The sequence below is a fragment of the Tauraco erythrolophus genome, chromosome 10 (genome assembly GCF_009769465.1).
Source record: "Tauraco erythrolophus isolate bTauEry1 chromosome 10, bTauEry1.pri, whole genome shotgun sequence".
Taxonomy (NCBI): domain Eukaryota; kingdom Metazoa; phylum Chordata; class Aves; order Musophagiformes; family Musophagidae; genus Tauraco; species Tauraco erythrolophus.
Window position 1 is genome coordinate 28913069 of NC_141474.1, and position 26149 is coordinate 28939217.

The 26149-nt window shown below is 43.3% G+C and overlaps 2 protein-coding genes across 9 annotated transcripts in view; one reads left to right on the forward strand and one right to left on the reverse strand.

The window, feature by feature from the left end:
- The window catches only part of ZFYVE9 (zinc finger FYVE-type containing 9), a 64313-nt gene extending 47192 nt beyond the window's left edge, over nucleotides 1-17121 (forward strand). For 3 of the 7 annotated variants that reach the window (XM_086617712.1, XM_086617714.1, XM_086617713.1), the window contains 9 exons: nucleotides 4248-4472; nucleotides 6537-6619; nucleotides 7361-7465; nucleotides 10151-10301; nucleotides 11763-11843; nucleotides 13220-13385; nucleotides 14496-14601; nucleotides 15622-15798; nucleotides 16629-17121. In XM_086617712.1, coding sequence (XP_086473838.1) covers nucleotides 4248-4472; nucleotides 6537-6619; nucleotides 7361-7465; nucleotides 10151-10301; nucleotides 11763-11843; nucleotides 13220-13385; nucleotides 14496-14601; nucleotides 15622-15798; nucleotides 16629-16790 — 1256 coding nt within the window. In that variant the 3' untranslated portion in view covers nucleotides 16791-17121. Of the gene's footprint in view, nucleotides 1-4247; nucleotides 4473-6536; nucleotides 6620-7360; nucleotides 7466-10150; nucleotides 10302-10572; nucleotides 11844-13219; nucleotides 13386-14495; nucleotides 14602-15621; nucleotides 15799-16628 lie in introns of those variants that run through there. The other 4 variants (XM_086617717.1, XM_086617719.1, XR_015222371.1 and 1 more) reach the window with 3 other exon arrangements.
- Nucleotides 17122-19096: 1975 nt separating this feature from the next.
- The window catches only part of CC2D1B (coiled-coil and C2 domain containing 1B), a 35395-nt gene continuing 28342 nt past the window's right edge, over nucleotides 19097-26149 (reverse strand). For both annotated transcript variants that reach the window (XM_086617720.1, XM_086617721.1), the window contains exons 23-25: nucleotides 22978-23068; nucleotides 22113-22243; nucleotides 19097-20233 (exon numbers count right to left, since the gene is read on the reverse strand). In XM_086617720.1, coding sequence (XP_086473846.1) covers nucleotides 22124-22243; nucleotides 22978-23068 — 211 coding nt within the window. In that variant the 3' untranslated portion in view covers nucleotides 19097-20233; nucleotides 22113-22123. The remainder of the gene's footprint in view (nucleotides 20234-22112; nucleotides 22244-22977; nucleotides 23069-26149) is intronic.

Here is a 26149-nt window from a genome sequence, read left to right on the forward strand (position 1 = left end):
CTTGAAGAAAATCCATCTGGCAAGATTGTTCCCAGGGGAATATTGCTTTGCATCTCTTGCTCCAGAACTGGGATGCTTGGGTTTTCAGGATGCTGGCACGGTGTTTGGTACTTGGCAGTTCTTGGTTGTTACTAATGACAGTGGAATGAGGCTGGACAGATGCAGCTAACTTCCCCAAGCCATAAATGTATGCTTTCCCTGAGACTGGATACTAATACCAGCTTTTGGACCTGAAATTAGCCAAAAGATATGAAGCATACATTAGGAATTTAACCTCGCTGTTTTTGGTAAAAGCACCTAAGTGGCTTCACCACATATTGAGGGCAATAAACAAATGCAGAAATCTTTTTTACTTTACTTTTCCTGGTATAAACTATTTAATTTGAGTCCAGAACAGATTGCCAAACTGATATGCAAAGTACATTGCTCATCAGAGGGGGAGATACCTAAGTGAAGAATTCGAAACAGCATGGATCATGACTCAAGAGAAAGTCACATCTGTGGATAAAAGCATGTTTTTTAAAAGGACTTTACAGAGCTGCTTAGTATTTAAAGTACAGGGTAACCCAGCATAATTGAGAAAGGAATAAGTACTGACCTCCTGAAAACCTGCTTTAGATGCGTCATGCACTTCCCAAATAATATCAGTTGTCAGATGTCAGGTGCCGGAACTTAATATAAGGAAAGGCACCTTTCTGTTCACTCTGAGATTACCCCTTTAGAAAGGAAGTTGTGATATTTTGTAAATTAAATTACATGCTTTTGAGAAGGATGGCTTTTTTGGAGGTTTTTCTGACAGCTCCACTTTCTCTACAAGCCTCTGAAACACAGTCCTATGCTTAAAATGTGTAGCAGTGCAGTGGGTTGGGTTTGACCGTGTCAAGTTGGTAATAGCAACTTATCAGTGGGGCCTTGACTTGGAACCACCTTCAAAGACGTGGCGGGAAAGGCTGAAAGCCCCTGGTCAGTGCAGAAATGTTTGTGGGAAAAGCCCAAAGTCCAAAGAGGCTTTTTGTCTTGGGTTTGCTGGTTGAAAAGGGCACGGGGAGGTGTGTAGGAAAACACTTGCTTGATTCTTCCCATGCTGTCCACATAGCAGGCTCTTGCATGCTCTTAGAAATAATGAGTTGCAGCACAACTACCTAATCCCAGTAGTTTATCCTCTTAATAGTGGTAACCTCGTGGAGCTTGCACTGTGTGAGCTGCTCGTGTGAAAAGGAGTAATTTCCAATGCTGTGGCTTAGGGTAGCAAAGCGCTGAACAGCTGAGTTGCACATTCCACTCCGAGGGTTTTTTTCATGTTTCTGTTGGCTGAAAAAATTCCTGTTAAGGCATCCCAAGCGTGTGAGCCTTGAATCTCCATCTCCTGAAACGGAAAAAATAAGTAGTCGTTCCCTTCTGCTGCAGCACTTGGCATCAGCCACAAGTGGAAATGTCTGATTGCTTTGTCATCCCAGCGGGCAGTGCTGCACGTCTTGGGCCTCGGCGGTGGTGTACAGCGTCACTTTGCCTGGCCTCTTCCACGCACAACATGCTTCAGAAAAGGGTGCGGAATTCAACTCGGTTTAGCAGGTTGTACACTTCATACATTTTAAGGCCAGAAAGGATTACTATGGTCATGTTGTTGGAACCGAGAAGCTCACCAAGTAATTTCACCATCAGGCCTGTAGCTTCTATTTGGGTAAGAACAGATGGGAAGGGAAAAAGGAAGTATAAATGAAGAAGAGGAGGTTTGTGAGGGCAAGTGGGAACTGCAAAAGCAAATAAGTGGAGTTGAGACAGAAAGGTGCCAGCAGCTATTTTAGAGAAGAGACAATCTTTTTCATGAACACCAGTTGATACGTTGGCTTGCACTCACTAGAAGATGCCAGGGTTGGTGCTTTAGCAGTGTATTCACTGAGCAAGCAATAGTGTCGTGGCAATAGGCTGGCAGAGAAATGCGTCTGCATGCGGGCAGGATCAATGATTTTCAGCAGCTGACAACATGTGCTGTGGCTCTATTAATCATGTTAGCCCTCCAGTTTGACGAGTAGCTACTTTTCATCAAGTATGCTCAGCTGAGCATTACAGAAATTGTAGCCACTCTAAGAGTTCTGGAATTTGATCTGGGTTGATGGTGTCAGCTCTGGCTTGTGTGTATCTGTAAAATTACAAGTCAGCTTTGCAGAATAGTGGCAAGTTGCAAAGGAGCTACATCCTGCCGTGGGGTGCCTGGGCTGACGAAGCCTGTCACCTTTTAACAGAGAACTTGAGAACTTAGTTTGGGCAGCACCCTGTGCATACAGAAAAAAAAAAAAAATCCGCTAGGGTGCCCACAAATTTGAATAGCAAGGAAACTCCTGAACTTATTTGTTAGTGAAAGTATAAAAGGAGTCTTTTTGTTTACAGACCTGCCAGTAGCTGTATTTAAAGCCGGCGGTCCCAGGGTCACGTGAGGGAAGCAATACTCGGTGGTGATTGTGCCAAGGTGGTCTGGAGGGATGCAAAGAAGCATGGCCACATCTCCAGAGTGAGGGCCGGATTAGCTGTATTATTCTCATGCTGGTACTGGCTTCGTGGAGAGTTGCTAATGACTTGGGACATTCATAGGGGTTCAGTGTGAAGGGCAGGCTGAAGAGGACTCCTTGGTTAACCTTTCCTTTGCTGGCTAAAACTGTACCTACTATATTTATTTTTCTTGCATTTGTAAATTCTTGTGTATGATTTTTAGGCTGTTTTGCAGCATAAAAATAGGAAAGGCTTAACTTGGAAGATCAGACTTGTGTTACTGAGGATGTCAATGTTGCACTTCTGTGACTTGTTTTTATTTACTTAAAACCTAGTGCGTGTGTCTCTCTGTGTGTGTCTCGTGTGTGTAAAAGGGAGAGACCCTCCAGTTACTGTGTCTAGTTGATGCTAGAGACATGCACATCACTGCCTTGAGTACAAATGCAAACATTCCATTGTGAGATGACGGAGAAAGAGCAGAAACTCCTACTTAGCAGTCTCTCTGCAGGTGGCAAAGCCCGGGATTACTGCAGAAGCCCAGGAGGCCTGCCTGAGTGCCTCAGACCCATGGAATTCCTCATGAGTGGTGCGATCAACCACACTGTGCTCTCTGAAATTCCTTGTGTTTTTCTTTGAGAGCAAATCAGCACTATTAATATTCACGTCCTCCAATGGAGGATTGTGATCAGCTGTTCTGTGTGTTGTTTGCATGCTGTTGTTGTCAGTTGATAAAAGGAATCACACTATGGTTCTTTGCTCCAATGTTAAATGCTGCGTTGGATGCTATAATAATCTAATCAACATTCAGATTCATTCAGCTGTTCCAGTGTAAACATTTTTGGAAATTAAGAGCATCAAAGAATAAAAATGTGAGTAAAAATCAGCGATGTTTCCCCCCTGCGTGTGTCTCAGTTGTGTTTTACATTAAGTATACTAATTAAATAAACACTCTTTTGTGTAATTCTTAAAATGACCCAGATCTCCAATACGTGACTGAGCAGGGCCCCAGTGGTTTGCCTAAATGGAAGGACAATCAGTGAGCATTAATCATTTGACCAGGTGCACGTCTCTCTTCAATCGCAGATGGATCTAAAAGTTCTAAAAATTCAGTCAACAGCAGCTTCTGCAGTGGAAACCCCTTGAATATCTGGAGGACACTGAAAACAGGCTTTCTTTGGGTGCTTTTGTAGTGCTGGGGGGAGGGTGCAGGTACCACTTCCTTAGCAGCAATACTGGCCTGATCTATCCCTCCTCTTCCCTGGCTGTCCCCTCCCTCTCCATTACGCTGCCTCTACTACTTGAAACAAGCAGGTCTTCATGGAACAGGCAGATCACAGAAATGATTGAGGCCAGTCTCCTTCCCTGCTCGCCCAGGAGAGGTGGTAGGTCTGTGGTTGTACGTACTATCCCGGTAACACTTGCAGGCACGGCTCAGTCAGGTGCAGAAATGAAGGTAGGTGTGCATGGTCCTACAAAACTGACGTCCTACCAGTGATAGTCACTGAGTACATGTATCACCAAAGGTGGATCAAATGGAGCCACCATGACTTTGGTGGCTCTGGTCTGCAGCAGTTATTCTATAACAGATGACACACTTCTGCACAGGAGGTAACCTGAGCCCTCGTGTGCAGCAAATCATTGTTTCTTGTGTGACTAGCACAGTGAGTTTAATACAGAATTTTTTTTTCCCTTCTGAAAAACTCTTGAAATTCTTGCTATAGCTCTCGATCTAGTGAAGTAATGAGCATTTTTGTTTGTAGGTAACGTTGTGGGCAACCTGGGACACTCCTTTTTCAGCCAGAGCTTCCTTGGGAGCAAAGAACACGGAGGGTTCTTGTACGTTGCAGCTACGTATCAGTCCCTGCAAGACCTGGTGCTCCCAACCCCACCGTACTTGTTCGGCATCCTCATTCAGAAATGGGAGACTCCCTGGGCTAAAGTGTTCCCCATTCGGCTGATGCTGAGACTTGGAGCTGAGTACAGACGTAAGTAACGTGCATTCTTTTAGCTGCAATTACTTCTGCAGGAGAATATATTCCGGTTTAGAGCACACACACCCAGCCATAAATTGTTACCTGTGAAAGCCACACAAGCTGAAACGGGCAAGTAAAAATTGTTTCACACCCACATTGCATCCAGCTAACCGCACAGCAGCGCTGAGCTTGGGTACGACCTGCAGCCTTTTTACAACTGTAATGGTTGATCTGGGAGATTTTTGTGGAGACAAATCTGGTTCTGAGCAGCTGTTTGTAGTTCAGTCAGTGACCTGAAATAGAGTTACGTGCAGAACGAGTCTGATTTGGCTGGTGTAGTTAGGACCAGGGAGAGCCTTTGAGATGTTAAGCTCTTTGAATGCTGAAATGAAGGGGCGTTTGCTTTTAGGTTTTTTTAAACCACACTTATTTTCCAGAGAGTAACAATGTGTGTGCAGGGACAACTGACATGTCAGTTCGTTGCAACAATTCTATTGCAACTAGTGACAAATAGGCTGGAGTGAGTGTTTCACCTGAACAAAATCTGAGCAGTTAGCATGAAATTAGCATAAAGTTAGGATAAGATAATTTTCAAAAGACATTTGCCATCACTGGAGCAAAGAGGTTATTGGAAGTCTGTCCACCATGATAGGCCAAAAATTCGTTGTCTGCAGTTTTAATTGGCACATCTGTTTTTGAGCATAGAAACAAATATTTTGATATTCAGAGACGGAAGTACCTGCTCTGATTACTGGGAAGATGGGGTTTGAATCACTTCTATAGCTGTGGTTTGGATTTAGGCATATTCACCTGTGCCGTGACAGTTGTGACTGCAGATTACTTCCTCAATCCTCTCTTGGAAAGGGCTGCATTTGTATCCTAGGTTTCCTTGGATACATCCTCTTTTCTGGTGGAATTGTTGGATTTCAGCCATTTGTCCAGTACTGCTGAACGTTCAGTAGATCAGATGCTCTGGGTTGCTAGATGTCCAGAAAATGTCTGCTGAGCATCTGCAGATCAACTGTACAGCTCAAGCACAGGGAATTCAGTGCATCTGGGTTGTAGCTGGGCTGCTGCGTGCTGCCAGGGGGACAGACACGGGAAATTCAGCACTTCTTGGTGCCTCGGGACACTGTGCATGAGTTGGTCAGCTGTATGGTGCACACGTAGGAGCTGTGATGGTTTCCAGGTCATCAGTGTGCAGAAGCTGGAGCTTATTTCTATGTACTGTCTCTCAGGAAAATCCTGACGATGTTATTCAAACCTGCTGAGCATTTTGCAGCCCCTTCTGACTACACTGGGAACTGTGAAGATGTGCGGCATTTCGGGAAGTGAGGCTGTTTAGGAACCTTCCTTCAAACATGTGTTTAGAAAACCTTGGCATTGCATATTAGTGCATGAGTCACGTTTCAAGCACTGCTATGGCTTCTGCTGCAACATAATGTAACGCAGCCAGATCCATACGCGACAGTTTGAATTGCATCATAGATGTTTTGCAAGTACAGCTAAGTCAGCTGAGGAATGCAGATATTGTGCATTGCTGACATACCATAAATGTCCTTTTAATTGTTTTTGATGTACTCCTGTAGAGAATTTGCCACGTTCTTATGAAATCATGAGAACAGAAAATCAAATAATCTGTATAATCACTTGAATGTCACACACGTCAGCCACAGAAGCTGAAGGCTTATGATGCTGTAGTAGAGAGCAGCAGGACGGTCATAAAAAGGGAGAAGCCATTTCCAAGAAGTACCCTGAGAAGAGCATTTTGAAATGTCATCTTTGCAGTCAGTGTCCACATCGATAGGTTCAGTCTTGCAGTGTGGCACTTGTAAGCATTCCACATAATTCTTATTGTTTCTAGCGTGGTGGGCAAGGAGCCGTGACACACGTGTAAGGTGCATTGTAATGCTAAATCCTTCCTCCCTTTTGCTTTCTAAACTCTGGTTTTCTCTTCAGTCCCTTCTTTTACTGCTGCTCGCCATATTCAGCTGAGGAGATTGTATTTGAATCTGGTTTTGCAGAATCACAGTATGCAAATTTGAATCTGATCTTTTCTGTTTTGTTTTATCCTAGTTTATCCATGCCCACTTTTTAGTGTCAGATTTCGTAAGCCTTTGTTTGGAGAGACTGGACACACGATTATGAACCTTCTTGCAGTAAGTGCTGAGACTGAGTTTGCGTGTTCCATCAGTGTGAATGAATCAACGTGGGGAGAACTGTACTCCTGTTGCATGTAGTAGCTGGCAGGCTTAGAAGATGAAGAGGAAATAGTGGGTGTTTGGGTGAATTTACCTGCTGTTGCCGATACTGGATGTAGCTTTCAACAACAGGGTGAATGGTAACAAGTACTCAATTCACCATCCAAAACCTGGCCACCTGAGAGTGTTTAGATCCTGAAACGAGTGCAGTAGTTGCTCAGATTGCTTCCTCAGAAGAGCTGGGTCATCACAGTGTGCAGTCACAGCGCTCTGATTATACAACACTTCAGCTGAAGCCAAGTTATAGCTCTTCCTACTTTGCTAATATTTTCAATATAGAAAATTCTCTTTGATGCATGACTTAATCTCACTGCTGGAAAAACTAGTAACTATCCAGTAATGTAACAGAATACAGAGAGCAAATTTTCTTACATACAGTGATGACATTCAAGGGTGGAGAATATTAATTTTGATGTAAGAAAATCAGTGAAATGATTAACATTCATGTTGATGTTTTTTCATTCATGTACTTAGATTATGTATGTTATGAGCTGTGATGTCTCCATCTGTCCCTGCTTTTCAGTCACTGATTACAATTATTTTAATGGTCTAGCTAGTAGTCACTAGGATAGTTATGAAACCTACAGTGTTAATGATGATCATCATGTCTAACTTCTAAAAACTTGTTTTAATTACCAGGACTTCAGAAATTATCAGTACACACTGCCTGTGGTCCAAGGTTTAGTGGTTGATATGGAAGTCAGAAAAACCAGCATCAAAATTCCTAGCAACAGATATAATGAGGTAATGCTTATAAGAAATACATGTGTACAGTTTCTTTGTGATTGGAGGATCTGGGATCTAAAGGAATTATATTTTGTTCACTACCACCAGGGAAAACTACCTCAAAAGCAAATGATAATGCATGATGCACACATCTTTTGAAAGCGAGTGAGGGTGGCTCCACAGGAAGAATCCAATTCAGTTTAGTATTAATTAAACTCTTAAACTGTTTTTCTTCAGATTTTTTAACTGTTTGCATATAAAGTGTAATACTGGTTTGGTTTGAGCAAATAAGTTGACAAACTTTACACTTGAGGTAAACAAGAAGGAAAAAGTGCATTAGCTTTCTTCATCGATGTTGTGTGTGCATACTTGAAGCATTTATTAGTATTTGTTGTATTGTTGTTTTATTTTATGTAAAATTTCTCTCAGCATCTAAATTTTATACTTGATTTCTGGTGTGAGGAAGTCAGTCAGTGTCTTTAGGATTTAGCGCTGTTGAGAAAGCTGGGTGAGAAGGTATTTGAACAACAATGAAGGAGAGTGATGGAGGAGCTGACTGATTCCATGCTCTGTCTGAAGAGGAGGGGGTAACTTGGTATTTTGGAACCAATCAGCAGTCGGGGCGAGAGCAGAGCTACTGGGGAAAATGGTATTTGTAAAAGTCCTTGTCATATCAGAGCAGAATACAGCTTTATCTCAAGAGTGAATTTCCCTGCAAGAGAGGCATTTGAGTAAAATAACAGTAAGAATAAAGAAATAAATTGAAAAAAAAGGAAAAAGTGTTCTTATGTGAAGTTTGAAAAAGATGAAACTGACGAAGCAAGAAGATGAAGGGTCTGTTAAAAGGTGTATTAATTCTTGGTGCGGTTGTGAGGAAATGGAAAGGGTCAGTAAAGTTTGCACGAATTAAATAGGGATTGGCACACGAGATGCAGTTCCCAAGTGCTGGCTGTGCCTGGTGCTTGCAGGTGCGTTCAGCTCCAGTTCTGTGTTAGACATTGCACTATGCTGAACCGTGGGGAAATTCCTCCGTTGTGCAGATCAGCAAAATCTCTGCACCGTGCTTGGGTTCTCTTCCCAGTGTGAAACAAGGATTCAGCTTTTTAAATGGAGAAAGTTATTGCTTGCAATCCAGTCGAAAGGTTGAATTACTAGAAATTTTTCAGCTGAGATTAGTTTGAATTAAGATGAATTCAACCACAAGACCTTTAATTTTTTCCCCATGTAAAGCAGTATGTAATGAGAAAAGAGTGTCACTCAAACTATTAGAAAGTGAAAAACTTTTAAATCTCATGCACAGATTAAATGTGGAGAACTCAGACTATAATTAACAAGCTAAACACTAATATATAGTTTTTTTATTACATACGTATTTTTAGCTTCAAAACTATTTGAATTTCCTACAACTTACAGTGATACTTAGTAGCCTGTTTAGTCCCTCAGCAAAGGGGTCTGTGATTTTTTAATCAGTTGCCATGTTGCAAAGCACAGTTGCCAAGTCCAGCTGTTTCTTGTTATGCTAAAGGAAACTACTGGGCTCCATAAAGTTGGCTGCTGTTGAGCTGGAATCTTGTTTCTGGAGCATGACATGATAAACTAGATAATGAAATACACTGTTGTCTGATGCAAAAATCTTAATTAAGTTTCCTCCCCAAACATTACACCTGTGCACATTTATCAATAGCGAGCATCGGGTAATGTTCCTGACACTGTAATTAAGGTTTTGTGTCAGGCTGAGAGAGACAAACGTGCGGTGCATCGCGTGCGCGCTTAGCAGCCGCAGGAAGCAGAAGGTGGGAGTGTGAGTGCTGTTAAGAGGTGTCATATAATTCAGCATTTTCCTTCTCATCAGGGTTCACCGGGGGGTGCGTAATTTAATTTGCCTTTTTTTCTTTTAAGCAAACATATAATTTTTGGTTTCGAAACAAATTCCAGAGGTAGATGACTCTCTCAGTTTTCTTTTGGATCAAAAATCTCATAGTCTGAGCCTCCATGAAGCGGAATAGAGGAGAAAAGAAAAGAAGCTGTATAATTTACAGGAGTATTTTGTCAAGGCATGTAACTAGGTGTATGTTAGATGATGGTCAGCAAAATGAGGTGCCAATATATCACAAACATTTTTTGGATGCTTTTTGGAGGCCTCCTTTGCAGAGAATTAAACTTATTTCTAGATGTCTGTGATTCAGATGTTTTTTGAAAGTCTTCAAACTGGGAACGCTGGTCCTGATTTCAGCAATTTGTGCAGTTGAAGCACAGAGACACTAAACCTTCGATGTCTGGTCGTGGCAGAACTGGGATTTAAATGCCCCAAGTCTGAGTGCCAGTCTAGCACTGAACTGTGGAGGCAGCATTTATGATTTATGTCACAAGCAACTGTAGTTGTGTAAACAAGCCAAATATTTCCCCCTAATGTTTTTTTTTTGAAACAGCTAGATAGAGTAGCTTTTGCAACCTATATAGCTCAGCTGTGCCTTATACCATTTATCTTAATTGCGTAAAAGGTGGCACTTCAAAGCATCTAGACAGTATAAGACCTGAACCCTCTTTTCAGAAGCCGTTCATGGTTCTGAGTGCTAAAATCTGACATGAGAACACGAGCGCTGTTGAGAAGCTTGCTCTGTCCGATTAAACTGTTCCAAGAATCACCTATTTATGGTGGTTCTGGACGAACAGGGTAGGAATGGTAAACCTTTTTGTTTGCAGATGATGAAAGCCATGAACAAATCCAACGAGCATGTTCTAGCAGGAGGAGCATGCTTCAATGAGAAGGCAGACTCGCATCTGGTGTGTGTTCAGAATGATGACGGGAATTACCAGACGCAGGCCATCAGCATCCATAATCAGCCGAGGAAGGGTGAGACCAGCGGTTGACCAGGAGGCTCTTCCCTCCCGGCACTCTGCATGACTTCTTTGCTGTTTGTGTTACTGTTCCAGCATGTGGCTTTGTGAATTGGTCAGAACTGGGTCTGCATGTCACTGAGTTTCTGTTGGACATTCAGAGAAAATCATTCTGACTTCTGGTGCCACTGAACGGGCAGCTTTGTGAGCTAGACGTGCAGCCCAAGGAATAGTAACGCCTTGCTCTCTCTGCCCTTTACCCCCTTGGTGTTTTATTCCCCTTGCAGAATCCATGATGTCAGATGTCAGGAGGCACACTGCGTGGTTTGCATCCTGTGTACGGTCCACGTCTCACTTCTCTAGGTCACTGGTGCTGTTCTGAATTTGTCTGCGAGGTGTTCTACCAACTTCATAGATCCAGCAGACATAAAATAAAGCACGTAACAGCTTGCTCCCTTGTAGATATGGTAACACTGCTTGCACAATACAGCTCGGGACTTGGGGTGCACCAGAGGGCACCGTGCTGTAACTGGCTTAGGCAACATCTGGGCACTAATAGTGAGAGCTGTCCTTGGCATTGTTGGAGACTACAGGTGAGGCTGTGGTTGCCTGTCCTTGCCCTGTACTATGTGAAAGGAGGATTACGTTTAGTATCAGAGAAAGGTGAATAGGAATAGCCAACGACAGCAGCATTTTAATAATGCATCATCAAGAAACTCCTAGTGTTCACCTCAGTTAGACCATCTAATTTCCAGGCTGTGTTTTTGTTAGAGTAGGCCGAAAGGCTGCAGCAGCAGTGTGCTGACAATTTAAATGTTGTGGTTTTGGGGAAAATTTCTGGCAAAGACATTTATACTATCTCCAGATGAGACCAAGCAAGACAGAGGCCAAGTTTTGTTTCTCAAGTATCCCCAGTCCCTCCAGTGAGTATACTGGCATGAGATGTCACCCAGGACTCATGGTCTTACCTGACTCGTTTTACATATGAAACAAGAAGAGGGATTTCCAGCAGGAATTTAATGATGCTTAGTGGTCATTTAAGGGAATTTTACTTTAAATCAAGTGGCTCTGAGCTGTGGCCTTGCCAGTGGGTTGGTGTTACAGTGTGATCCATAAACAGCTCACTCACAATCTTTGCCAGCTGTGTGGGAACATTTAGAAGTTAATTATGTACCTGGTTACCCTAAATTAGTAGTCCTGAAACTGAGAGGTGCATATGAGGACAGGGAGAGTGATAAAATATGAGTATTTATTAAGGTTGTCAAAAACTGTTGTCCAGTTTAGAAAATAACTGGGTGACTTGCCCTTCGATATCCAGGCCTGTGATGTGCATTAAAGTTACCATAATTCGTAGCAGCGTTTGTCCTGATTTTGATTAATCACCTCTCTGGATGATAGAGCTGTGATACCTGATTTTTGTCTAAGGCATTGTTCTGATGGAAGCTCCACTAAATCACTCCTGTTGTCGTTGTTGCAGTGACTGGTGCCAGCTTCTTTGTGTTCAGTGGAGCTTTAAAATCCTCTTCAGGCTACCTTGCCAAATCCAGTATAGTAGAAGGTAAGAACTCAACTGCTTGCTGAAAACACACTGCTTCCCGCTTAACACGGCTCAGCTCTGTAGTTATCAGAGCTCTGCTGTTAAGCCTTGGGCATTCGGATCATGCTGCTGCTTCAGCTTTATCCTACTTTTTAGCCCCCCAAACCCCTGTTTCCTTTAATGAGGAAGAACTTGTCCAGATGCTGTAGAACAGGGACACAAGAAAACGAGGGTAGGATCTGAAATACCTGGCTTGCGAGCCTGTGATCAGTTTACCGGTTTGAGTTGAATGAAGAAATTGTGAGTGTAAGAAATGTGGCATGTGTAATCCACCAACCAGGAGAGGCAGCCCTGCCAAACTTCCTCTGTTCCCAAATAGCCCTGCGTTATGCAAGATTATCAATGTGCGTTGTTGATATGCTTGCATGTGGGCAGGTGAGAACACGACAAGTCGAGATCGTTGCGTTGATACCTGTCTGATTTGGCTCATTCTTCTGTTACCAGCTGTCACATCCCAGAAATAAATGACGACTGTGTACACTGATTTAAGGCCATTACTGCTTGTTAGCCGAGCCACAGAACTTTGTCCTCTAACCTCACGGCGATGTGACAGTGCAGGCAGTAGCGTTTAAGTGTGCTCCTTACAGCTGGTGAGCGAGGTGTGCAAGAAGCCCGTGCGTGCCGTCAGCTAGTGCAGCAACACTGACAAGCAGAAACTCCTTCAGCTGCGCCAGCTTGAGAGCTTGCAGCTGGATGAGGGTGCAGTCCGTGGGTGAGCGGTCAGCCAGGGCTGGAAAGCAACCGTCTGACTGTAAGTCAGTGTAAGTTGGTCGTTACACCATTTTCTGTGTCTGAACTGGTTTAGTGCAAGACAGAGGTACAGGTGGATACAGGCAAGGAGTCTGTACATTGGGGAAGTGTATCATTCCTAAATTATTTCTGCTGTAATTTAGACTGATCCAATCCAAATTCTGTATCTTATGCCACAGTCAGGCAAACATTGACTTCCCCAAAACTGTCGCTGCTGGAGTGCTGCTTCCAGTGCCCATAGAGGTGATAGCCAAATAAAGGGGTATGTCACATGGGGTTTCTGACAGTTGCCTAGAGCAGATGTCAAGTTTGGAGGCAAACTAATGCAGCCATTGCTGAAACTGACTCACCTGGTAGGTGGACTTCACATGACTCTTGTGTTTTCCCTAGTCAGCGCTCACCAGTGCTGTGCTTGAGGAATCTGAGAGCTGAGAAATGGTCTTGTGTAGCGTCACTGCCTGTGACTTAAAATAGATGTTTAACCCTTCTGTTGCAAAAAGAGAAAGGATGTTTTACTTCTTTTTTTTTTGTATAGGCTGTGTTTGGTGTGGCTTATCTTGGCTTATGAGCATTTCTTGGTTCCCTAGATGGAGTAATGGTCCAGATAACTGCTGAGAACATGGACTCTTTGAGGCAGGCCTTGAGAGAGATGAAAGACTTCACCATCACTTGTGGCAAAGTAGATGCTGAAGATCCTCAGGAACACGTTCATATTCAGTGGGTAGAAGATGATAAAACTTTAGTAAGGGGTAAGTAGAGGAGCAATCACTTGACATCGTGATTGTTTGACTGTATTTGTTAAAAATTTTAATTGATCTTAGAAGGTGCATGAGTCTTCAAATCAATAGGAATTATAAGTCTGTGCCCCTATTTTGAGTGATAGGATGCAATTAAAAGTAATGAAAATGGAACTGAGATACCTGAGCTTTGGGGCATCAATTTAGAAGGTTGTCAACGCTATGGATTTTTTGCCATTGCTAATATCCAGTTATTGGAAACCACTAATGTGTCTCCAACGCTCAGAGCTGAACCCTGCATATTGTGGTCACTTTGCTCTCTTGCTGCTTACTTTGCATTAAGTAGTGCTGGAAATAAAATTGCTGAATAGCAACAGTGTATTTGGACTCTTGAGAGTTAAGCCAGAGAAAGGTGTATATGGCTGCTGAAGTGTTTACGGCAATAAAGTGCTGTTGTGATGGGTACAATGTTTAAGGAATCAGCATCTAGAAAGAAAGATATTTCTGTAGTTTAGGCTCTCCGGTTCAGTCTTAGGTTCTGTAATTAAATTCTGGGCTGTTAGTGTTTCAAGTATTTCTGGCCTACACTGAAGTTACAAATGAATAAAAATCAAACCTGTATGGCTGTGTTAGCACCTTCCAGGACCTCAGCTTTGCTGAAAACCTGTAGGAAGGTCCTTCCTGCACCTGGTTTGTGCATATTGAGCAGGGTGGGTGTCGGGGGTAGGAGCTGCAGGTGACAGCAAGGAGCACGCTGCCTCTTGGCTCTTCCCTCCTGCTTAGCCCAGCAGGAGCCTGTTCCAGAAAGGCTGCTCGCCACAAAGCTCCAGGCCCAGCACCATCATCACAATTAGCAGTTGCATTCAGGATCACTGGTTTTGGCACCCTGAAAGAAGTTCCATTCTGAGGCTAATTTTGGTTTACGCCCCATGAAGCTCATGTGGTAAGCTGCTGTGTGCAAATTGCAGAACACGCAGTTATGAAAAAACAGCCGTGAGGCAGCTGGAGGATACAGGTGGAGCCAAGGAGCAGCCCTGTGATCCTGATGTCCTTCTCTTTTGCAATCGTCTGTTCAGCTGCTGTCTTCTGCTAAGTTGGAACTTAGCCTTTTCCCTCCCTTTTACAGTGTTGTAAGCCCTATTGATGGCAAATCAATGGAGTCCATCACAAGCGTGAAGATATTTCATGGCTCAGAGTACAAGGCAAACGGAAAGGTCATTCGGTGGACAGAGGTACGGCATCACATCGCGCTGCATGTAAACCAACACTTGGCGTTTTAGGATTGCAACTACAGCCTAGTCTTCTTTTGCCCTACTCGCCAAAATTAGAGCAGCAAGTTCTTTAGAACAAATCTGTATTACTTTTCCTGCCTACAAGGAAAGATTCCGTGTGGCATTGTGCAGGATGAAACATCCTGATGCGCACCTCAGGCTGCTCTCGCCGCCGGCCGCTGTACAGCCTGCTCTGCACTGGCCGCCCCTCCTCGCATGCGCTTGTTGGACATGGAGGCACCAGAAAAATACTTGCTCGCTGTTACCCAAAGTGACAGTTGATGTCATCTGCATTTGTGTTAAAAACTACCTTTTTAAACAGAGACAAATCTTAGTAATGATTTTTTAAAAAAATGTTATTTGTGAGCCACCTGCTCTAAAATGTTGCAAGTTAAAACGAAGGTGCTGTGACATAAATCACTTGCTGTATCCGCTCCTTTAAGAAGCTGCTCGTAGCTGATGTCAGCTGTGACCACCAGCACGCAAACGCGAGCGGTAAAAGATTTCTTCAAGTGTTTCACTTACCTTTCCCAGGAGGAACCAAGTTACTCGCTCTACAGCTTGCCACCTCAGGGTAGCCTTTATTGGCCAGGGCAGTTGGGCTCAACAGAGACAACTTTAGTGACAACGAGAGTACACATCTTCGGGCTGGGATGGCATCTACTAAAAATGTGAATTTTCTGAAATTAACTTCTATTTAAAAGCAGTTTTTTATTAAAAACTATGTGCAGTACATAGTGAATTTTCATAATGAGGCTTTTGACCAGAACTGAAAGGGTTTTGAAGATGTGACTATTTAAATCTTTCTTTTGAAGTTTTACTTTTCCCCCCCCAAGGTGGTTTGTCTTTAGGGTCTTCTGCTGGTCTTCCCTGAGCAGATGTTCTTTAAGTCTTCATTTGTAAAAAGTTTAAATGGTATCTGAGTAACCTTCTCTTCAAGAAAAGCCAAGTGTTATGTCTAGTGTTAACTCTTTCCTTCAGGTGTTTTTCCTGGAAAATGATGAGCAACATAACGGTCTGAGTGACCCAGCCGATCACAGCAGATTGACTGAAAATGTGGCAAAGGCTTTCTGTTTAGCTCTCTGTCCTCATCTTAAGTTGTTGAAAGAAGATGGAATGACTAAGCTAGGTCTGCGTGTCACACTTGACTCGGATCAAGTAAGTCGTGAATAGTTTTGGTTTAACTGGGGGGTTGTTCCTTTGCTTGTTCCCCAAAACGGGAGTACACCACTTCAGCCATTCTCTTGGTTACAGTACCACCAGTATCAGATGCTAGCCTAGTGGTGCTGACTGTTTGGTGGTTTGGGCCATCTGTTAAAATTGGAAAGCCGGTGCCTGACCTGAATGAACAGCAGGCTTGACCCCCGCCATGCCACTAGCTCTGAGGTCAGAGACTTGTGAACAGGCCTGCCACGTGCTCAGAGGAGACTCTAAATTGGCCTTTTCACCACAAGACAAAGACAGGAGTGTATTAAAGGTGTTCTTGGGTGAGCACACCACATCGCTCGCAAGCATGGCTGTTCTTAAGAGAGCACGTTGTGTATGAGGCAGAGAAACAGATGGAAGGTTGCCTCGAGAGTGCTCTACAGCAAAAGCTACGAGCATAGAGAAGGGTCTCCTGGTGGGACAGCTGGCCTTGCCTTGGAGTAGACATGTTCTTGGTAGCAACCAGCTTTTAAATCCTGCATGACAATCTGATAATGCAGGGTGCGGTTCCTGCTGATCTGAGAGATCTGCTTTAACAAAGCAGTAGAAAACAACAGGCTACTTTTGTCAAGGCAGCCACTGGGAACACAGGGAAGAACAAAGTAAGTGGAAAAGCTGCTTTGGTGCCTGCTACATCCTGTTCAAGTCCCCCACTCCCGCAGGCAGAGACCACAGCACCTCACACAGTTCATTCTCCTGCACGGCACTTCCCTTCCTGCCCGCTGAATCGCAGCCTTGTGCCCTACTCTCTGTAAAACCCGCTCTCACTTTGTATTTTTTAGGTTGGTTATCAAGCTGGGAGTAATGGACAGCCACTGCCCTCTCAGTACATGAATGACCTGGACAGTGCCTTAGTGCCAGTGATTCATGGAGGGGCATGTCAGTTGAGTGAGGGGCCAGTCATAATGGAGCTCATCTTTTATATTCTGGAAAACATCTCATAAGAGGACTTCATTTTCCGTTCAGACCTGTTCCAGCAGCAGTTGTATCTGAATCATTTGCACTTTAAAACTGGAAAATTAAGCTTTTGTTAACACTATTGGGGGGGAGGGGGGAGGGACAGTTGTTCCATAATTCTAAATCTTCTATGCATTGTCAACAAACAGAGGATCAGGGCAGCTTCTATACTACAACATGGCTATGCTATCCTTGCAGCTAATACCCTTCTGTTACTGTTTAGAAAAACGCTCATGTTTAAAGACTTACAGTCATGTACTCTAAATGCTCAAACGGGTGCAAAGATCACTGAGGCGTAAATAAAAAGTGAAACTCCAATCTCGTACTGTTTGTAGATGGACACGTAAGAAACAACAGTCAAGACCTCCATTCTGACCTCATCATAACGCCGTTTGTGGTTATTCTTTAGACATTAAAAAGTAACGTTTACATTGTTTTGACCGGATTATTGGTTGAAATACGCTTGGAGTAGCCCTTGAGATATATGGGAGGATTCCCCAGCCATAACTCCGTTTGTATATGCGTCCAAACGAGCAGCAGAAGGGCAGGCATCTCTCTGACAGCGGTATTACGTAAACTGCAGTTTTGTGTGTGTAATAGGCTAGTTTACTTTTTCCTCTATTTACTATAAAAATCCATCACCTCTGCAGATTTCTACAATCTCCTAGAACAACTCTGCTATTCCGTACTTTGTTTACAAATCTGTATGAAGCAGAGGAAACGTTAGCCCTAAAGTGCAGTTATATCTATCTCATTCCTCCTCCCCAGTAGGTCCTGCTTTTTAAAGAAAAAGTAACACCCAGGGCAGCTTTAGGTCTCCTCCTTGCCGTATGCTGTAGTGTAACGCTCGTGTCATGTAATCCAAGACGGCTCGCGCTCGTATTAGCAGCACCGTGTAAAAGCTTACCTGTGATAAAAGTACAGAGTGGCTGTTTTCGCATGTTCTGCTGGAAAAGGCTTTCTGGTCAGCTCTGAACACTTGCACTTGGCCCAGTGCTCTTGCTCTCACCAGAGAGGGCATTAGTAAGGAAAGCAGCTGCTCACATCTACCACGACATTGTGAGGCTGGAACGGAGAATCAGCCAGAGGAAACGTGGTTCCACATTATTACTGTCTCCATGGGAAGCTGCTAACCAGTGGAAAGAGCTGAAAGCAGGAGGAGTTTGGTTTGTTTAGCCATAGCCATGCAAAGCAGCTGTTTGAGTCCCTTCCGGGAACGGGGGGTGAAAGTTTCACCTCCTGTCTACACAGAAAATTAATTTGGGAAGAGAGAGGCTAATTTACGGTGAACACAGCATCTCAGACCTTGCATCGTCCCTACTCCGCAGTCCGTTCCAATGGATGCAGCGGGGATTATTTTGTCTTTGCTGTCTCTAACACAGGCATCCTTTCAAACACAAAGGGAAGCGCAAGGCTACTGTGAGGCTGATGCTGTATTATTTAAACAAACATACGGCATTAGCTGGGCAAAGGAAAGGCGACTGCAGGTGTAGCGATGTATTTTATGTAGAGACAGCACAGCGTATGCACAGAGTGCATTTGTGAATAAACGGCTACTGCTTTTTTTTTTAAAAAAACAAAGTCTGACAAATCCAGTATTGCAAATTACAGCTGTCGCCACCCACTGCCTGGAGAAGGCAGGCCAGAGAAGGGGGGGCCAACTCCACAAGTAGAAGCTGGCCAGCAAGAGGTAGCACACTCCTGCACTTAGAAGTGTCCCAGCAAAGTGAAGCCTTACCTCTGGCATTGGGAGAAGGTGGCTGGCTGAACGCGCTTACTTCCTGTTTCAGGGTGGACAAACCTTAAGCTGTTACACAATCAGTAGCCTTCTCCTACGTGTCTGTGCAGCGGAGCAGGACTAAGGCCACTTTCAGACTCCCCTCTGCACGCTGTTTTTGCACACTTTGGGACACGGTGCAGCACTGCCTGGTGTCGGCAAGGTTCAGCATCTGGAAGATCGTTCCATAAACTAAGTAAAAATCTTCTTTCTAGAGCCTGCACTCCAGCTTTGCCACAGCAGCGGCTTTCCAGTTACCTTAGTTGCATTGTTATGCTTAATAATGCAGTAAAAGAGGTGAAAAATCTCTTCCTTGGCCCCAAAAGTCTTTTAGGTTTGGATTATGTTTGTGAAGAACACTATCAACTGGTGACTGACATGTTTGCTTCAATCATAGCCTTTTAAATGACCTTAATTACCATGTTGTTAAGAAATGAGTACTTGTTTTAGAAAAAAAAATTGTACTTTTAAAATTCAGTTAGTTAACACTGCAAAAAACTGCATATTATATTTTTATTTTCAACATGTAGTTTTGTATATTAAATTTATTGAAATTAAAAACTAAACACTGTATTGTCTTCATCTGCTCAGGAAGACAGAGGCAGCGCTGCCTGACTTGTCTGGACTCTCTGTCTACAAACTTGCCCACCCAAAGAGCTGGTGCAGGTGCGCTCCGACTCCCCAGCGCAGGCACGTCCTCTCCGTCGAGATCACTCGTTCCTGTTAGCTCGCAGAGATTTAAAAACACAAACGTATTTGGTACCACTTTTTGTACGCTGCTAATCAAAAGCATTCCTGAAAATAGTCGTCATCCGCTTCTCTACATGACAAAGAGTGGCTATTTTCCCCATCACCTGGAAGAACTGTAAACGCCTATTTTTGTAAAAATACAAGGAACGTTTGGGAAGCAGCAGTCTAGTGTACTTCTTTTTCTTCTTTTTTAAATTAAAAAAAAAAAAAAGGATGAAGGCACAGTAGCCAGGCTGCCCTGAACAAGCAGTGCGGCAAGCAAGGCAGGCAATTGGTAGCCAGAACAAAAACGCAGCTCTGTAAACACCTGCTGTAGGAAGTCTCGCATTCTTTTCTTCTGAAAGGCAACTTCCCTTTGAGCTTCACGTTGCAACGGCACGCACAGAGGAGGGACGCCCCCTGCTAGACTGCTGCCCGAGTTCTCTCTCCTCTCTTTTAGGAAACAAGAAAAAAGCCCCAGACAGGCCGTGACAAGAGCGAACAGAAAAAGCGGTAGCGGACTGGTCACTGGACCATGTTGCTGCTTATACACTTGAGAAACAAATTCTAGTAAAGGTTTTACCTGTGACTTGACTGAAAGGTTTTTGCACTGCCTCAGGGAATTTCTAAGGGGCTAAACTTTCCACACACCACTGTGCATAGTTATGTAACATTCATCCTGGCGCTACATTAGTAGTCCCACATTAAGGCAATTCTGTCTATTTTGTGTAGACTAGTGACAACCCCCTGCAGCAGTGAATCTCCTGAGCCTCACATCTGCCTTGAAGTTATTAATAAGCACTATGGCTGTTATCAAAATAGACATCAGGTTCAGTAGTGCATTCATTTAACATCTTTGGTGCTTGCAGCTAGCAGCATCTTTCTACACGCGTTCTTCCCACATCTTTAAACATTCCAATGGATCTAGGGAAAAAAAAAACACAACACAAAAACCAACAGAATTACTTGATGCAGTACTTAACAGATGTTCACAATTCAAGGTCACATTGTATGTAAAATGCTGACATGAACTTCCTGGATGGTCAACTAGAAAAATCAATGCAGCAAAATTATGAAGTTGTAATGACTGAAAATGCTTTAGTGTCCAGTCACTGCGTGAGGCCAAGTTGCCAATTCAGATACGGCCATCAAACGTGTCCCTCACAGCCAAACTGTGAAGCTCATGACCGACCTCCTTGGCTGTGAGGAAGAGATGACCAGACAAACAGTCCCTTAGGTGCTACAGATTCAGACTCACGTCCTGAAACAAGACCTCTCCATCTGTAAAATCTAACCCAATTTGGAAGCAAAGGTGTGGCAAACAGGTGATGTCACTGTGAGGCTTAACTGCCATTGATAAAAGCAAAGCAAAACAATATGCTGAGGACGAGGGAGAAGAGAGACTTCAGGAACTCAAGGAAGAGCGATTACTTATTAGAAACTTTGTATTTACGCATCATCTGTTTTCCCTGAGAGAAGGTGAGCTTTGTTCCATGCTCGTACAGCGAGGTCATGGTGCAAGAGGAGGGCTCTACCTGCCATCACAGTGCCACGAACACCTGCTCAGAAGGGACAACCAGTCCCCCCCTGCCAGTAGTGCCCTGTGACCGCAGGCAGGTGCTCTGCAGGGAGAACTGACCCTACCGAGGCAGTGTCCTCTCCGTGCTTGAACGAACATAAGCTGTGGGAGAAGCGAGGACCTAAGTTTCAGGACATCAAGTGGTCGTGTCCATCTAATCCGAATTTCTTCCAAACACCAGATGTGCTTTTAAACCAACAGATTGTCTGAAATATTCTGTCTACAAAAACGCAGGAAATGGAAGTCACATAGGTTGCTCTATCAACTCCTCTAAAGACAAAGCAACGCATACAGTAGCCCATGAAATAGCAATTCTGCCATACGTCTCCAGTTTGCATTCTAAGTCTAAGAGAAATAAGAATGTGGCACCCTGTGATTAAAAGTGATTAAAAAACATTCACAAAAGTAGGCTGAAATACAGATTTCACAGGGAGATGGACTTTCTTATCATTCACAAACTTTATGTAGAAAATTACTCTTAAAAAAACACCGGAATTTTTGTTGGTTTGGTTTGTTTTAATTTTTAACAAGGGAGAATTTGTGATACCTAAAAAGCAGAGCATGAGACAGACAGACAAGCTCCAAAGCCAAGCAGAGGCTAGCAAGAAGAGGAAGGCTACCTCTTTTTCATCCTTCTAACATGCAACCTCTTCGGCAGCACACAGCTCCTCTTCTGTACTTGGTTAGAGTACAGTGGGCACCAGGCACATTTCTGTGGGTACCCTGTATTCAACTGTACAGTTCCTCCCTGCCCAGAAGTCTCAAGTATCCATAAGAAAGCCCGTTTCTGATAGTTTCCTTTCCAGATGAAGTCACACAGAATTTCATGGGACAAACAAATGCCCTCCTCTAGCTTCTGGTAGGTCCTTGCTATCTGAAAGGTTTTTTGCTCGCAATAAGGATGGACAGAAAGCACCCTCCCTCCTAGAAATGACTTGTCAATCTTATTTTCTAAATATTATTCTAAATAAAGGTGATGCTAGAAACTCTCCCTGTATTTCACGTGATTGTGAAATAGCATCTTTGATATACAAACCGATCAGAGATTCTGTAACCTCATTTCTGGAATTATGTCAACTCACCACTACAAATTTAAAGATGGATGGTATCAAAGCCAGAGCTATCTAAATTAGGTCAATGTCAACAAAAGACATTATTCAAGCAGAGTTTATCTGTAGCCCTGCCAAGTACTGGCCAGACCATCTTTAGATGCAGTATTCGTACCTCAGGTAGAACTAATGTTCAAGGACCAGCCAATTTTCTGTAATTGTCTGAAGATCTTGACCACTGAGGGGCTCCCTGAGTCTCACTTTTACCTCCAGTTTCCCTCCAGTGGGCTTTCTGCCATCAAAAATCTGAAAGAGCCACAAAAAGAAGCGCGGTTAGCACACACACAAATGGTAACGGCAAACTGCAGTGCCTCAGGCAACCCCTAACTTTATTTCCCCATGGCTGAAAGATGACAGATACACCTGCGGGTGACTGCCATGCTGGGAGGCGTCGCAGCCGTATGCTTCCCTGGATTCGTGATTCAGCAGAGCCGGTCCCCCCACGACCCACGCAGGGCACCGTACCAAGGGCTGCACTACCTCTGCCTGCTGCACACCAGGCCCCCGCAGTGCAAACGGACTCCACGGGCAGCTCAGAGGACGACGCGACAGGCAGCGGTGTCCTGAGCAACTCTGCGATGCAGCCCAAGGGATTGTTTTTTTTTAAGGTTCCACTTAAGGATCTCCTACTGGATCTTACAGCAGCTCTCTATCCACTCTGGCAGTCTTTGCTTAACCCTTTGATCTGTTAGCAACTAACGCAAATATTTTTGGGAATCACCTGAATTTTTGGTCCCAACCAAGAAAACTATCTTGATACAAAAAAATTGCAGAAATAAGTTCCAAAAAAGTTGCCAGTACTGGCACGGTCACAGGTAAGACAAACTTCAAGGGATGATAAAACAAAGAACAGCCCGTTGTTTGTCAAACTCACCCAATACAAAACCAAAACTGTCAACTGTAGAAACACACACTTATGTCATGGAAATATTCATTTTCTCTTTGTGTTCAAATACTAACACCTCACCCAGAAAACATACCTCGATGATCTCTCTAACTTCACATTCTGATTCCAGTTTGTCCAGTTTCAAGTGTGCTGTCCCCACTTGCTTGTCACTTCTGAAAAAGGACCTGTTTCAAAGAAATCTTCCTCAGTGAAACGGTAAGGTTTTTCAGAACATTAAAGAGAAAGCAAACTAAGAGGTCATCGCTATTTGTGCCACCACCGCATTCAGGAGGGCTTGTCAAGACATGCTACTAGAACCCTACCAAGCAGGCTGGAAGGGGCAAACCCTTCATGAACCAGACTACAAGGACAAGATACAGAAGTACTCGCTTTTTAATTATTCTCTTGCAACCAAATTAAAGATGAGGACAGTGGTGAAGAAAAACAACCAACTAAACTAGCACTTGGAATGGCAGCAGCTTTTGTCCCTGCACAAGGTGCCAGGGAAGAACGGCCTAAAAGCCAGGACAGACAGCAAAACCTCTGCAACAGGCTGAAAAACTTCCCCAGGAAGTTGCATTTCTCACCAAAACAAACATTTCACAGGCACATGCTGGATTTGACAAACTACTTATGAAGAAAAAGTCCTGTGCATCATTCTGTTTGATTTTGATAAATCAAAACACTCAGTTTCAACAAGAAACATTTCATTTCAGCTATTGTTTTGATTCACCTTCATACTGTTAGTTTTAATGTTCAAGAACTATAATTTTAGAATTTCCTATCTGCTGAAATTAAACACAGAACATTTTTATCTTGCAAGGTAAACAATCAACTTTTCTCTGCTACAGTCACTTCTGTTTAACAGTTTTATCAGCAAGAGATCCATCTTTACCTTAACAGAGACAGGTGGTGCAATCCTTATCCAAACTCCTCCAAAAGGCAACAGCTAAGGCTAAACCACGCTAATTCCATGGAAGCAATCAGCTCGAAGCACTGGATTTCTTTGCCTACATCCAAGCATTTCCCTGAATCAGTCTCCAAAAGGTTTGAGAGACAACTAAAATCTAGAAAGTCTGGAGGCTGAAAACCAACCAGCCATGCCTGTCATGTTCTAGACAGGAAATCCACCAGGAATTCTGAACTTAGGAAAAGTTTAGGAAAAAAAAACAAGCAGGCAAACAAAAAAAAAAACCCACAACCCCAGAACACCCACCCTTCTTCCTATTATCACTAAGAGATATTAAAATATTGTCAAGCAAGACTTGAAACGTGCAATGACAACTCTGAAGATAATTATATGGAGCCTCACGATCATGTCATCTGTCCCAAGAGTAACCAGTATATTAATACACAGACCTGACGCTGCATCAGTGCCTACTGTCTCCAAATGAACATCTGTGAACTCGACTGTCTACATCTCTGATTGGAAAAGGACTAAGGTTGGTTCCTTCACATCGTCTGCCTCAATGATGGCTTCATTCATACATTCTCCAAATGGCTCATGTCAACCTCAGTGTAAGAAATCTGTCACCCAAACTGTAACCTCTTTCTGCCTTGAGTGGTCAGAAATACCATCAGGGATGCCATGGCTCATGAGCATCTAGAGCCTCTGTAGATGAGGAGGACAATGGTCTGGTACTGTCAGCCCAGGCTGCAGTGAGCTCATGGTAGGGAGCTCAGACACTTGTAGATGAGACAGAGTGCCAGAGCACTGCTCTGAATGCACTGGAGCATGCAGCGGGTCATTGTTAGGAAGCACATCTGTTCCAAATACCTGTTGCTGAAGGACTTGAAAGACTCCAGCTCAGTTGTCTAAACTGTTTATTTGTCCATCTCAACACAAACTGCTGTAGTAAAGAGCATCACAAGTACCTGAAGGGCTGACAGCGCTGCCTCTAAACATGAGGCCTATGAGCTTTGTTGATAGAAAGCCTTCCAAAGTGAGACCGTATTGTCCATCAATGAGACTACAGCAGACTCACAAAATCATTTAGAAAAGTTCAGGATTTATTCGCTTACATGCCAGAATACTTCCTTTACTTCGCAAGCACCTTAGAATGAACGATTACATAATTGTACTGCAGCATGTTGGATGCTTTGTTTATAAACTTAAAAAAGAGAATCAGTAATTCTTCCAGCTGAATTTTTTAAAGCATTTTTCCATTTTATAATTCAAGAAACGATAAAGACTAGTTCATCCCCGATCAGTTCTCGGGGGTGCACAGTGAAGGATGTGAACTTGCTCTAGGCCATGGCTTCAGAAACAGCTCTGGGGAAATCTCCTTTTATCTTCAGAAGCTTTTAGGAGAGGTTTAAGGAGAGACTTTTCCTTTGGAAAAATACATTGCTAGGTTTTTACTTGAAAGTGGTTTTTAGACTGAAGTTTAACATATATGACCTGAAACAAGTCTCCTTTGCTCACTGAGTGAAAATAATTCTTGAGAGATGGTCAAAGAGCTGTCAGAGACCCCAAAACTACAACATCTACAAGCATTTCTGAAACTATTCATTTATAGTCTTGAAGAAAGACAGGGAGCAGACAGTCTTTAGAAAATAGCCTGGATCACTTAATCCTCTCCTTTCTTCTGAGATGTCCAGGAGGAAGGTGATCAGCAGACATTTCTTTTTTTTTCCCCTTCCCTGTTGCTATTTGTCCAGGGAAATTGCTCCCCTTCACCCAATCCAGAAACAAGCATATATTTAACTTGTTAGATTCCTGTTCTAAGAACAAAAAAAAATCTCAGAACCAGAAAAAAGAAAATCCGCACAGATTTTTTTCACTAATCTTCGAAAAGGCTTCAAAGGCAACTCTGGAGCCAGCATCTAACTCATGACTCACTGAAGGGTGTTTTGCAATGGGTGAACTTAAGCCCGAGCTCAAACCTTAAAAACAAGCACAGTTCCAGCTGGTAAGAGAAGAGAATATGCCCCATATGCGAAACAGTTTGCAAAAGATGGGGAAAAAGGTTTTAAATGAATGTAAACACTTAAACGGTTCTGTACAAAACAGGCAGGATCTCTAACGGTGAAGTCTTGAACAACAGAGCAGTCAGAATTGATAAAGAAAGAGGAAGAAAATCAGCTTTTGTTGAAATGGATGTAAATGGAAGATCTGGAGTAAAAACAATGGGACTTTACCTCACAGATTAAAAGACCTGCGATTTGAAAGTCATCTCAGAGAGCCTATGGATCATTTCTCCATGTCCCAGTAACAGAAACAAAGAATAGCATAAAAAGCCATCAAGACAAAAAACAGGTTATCT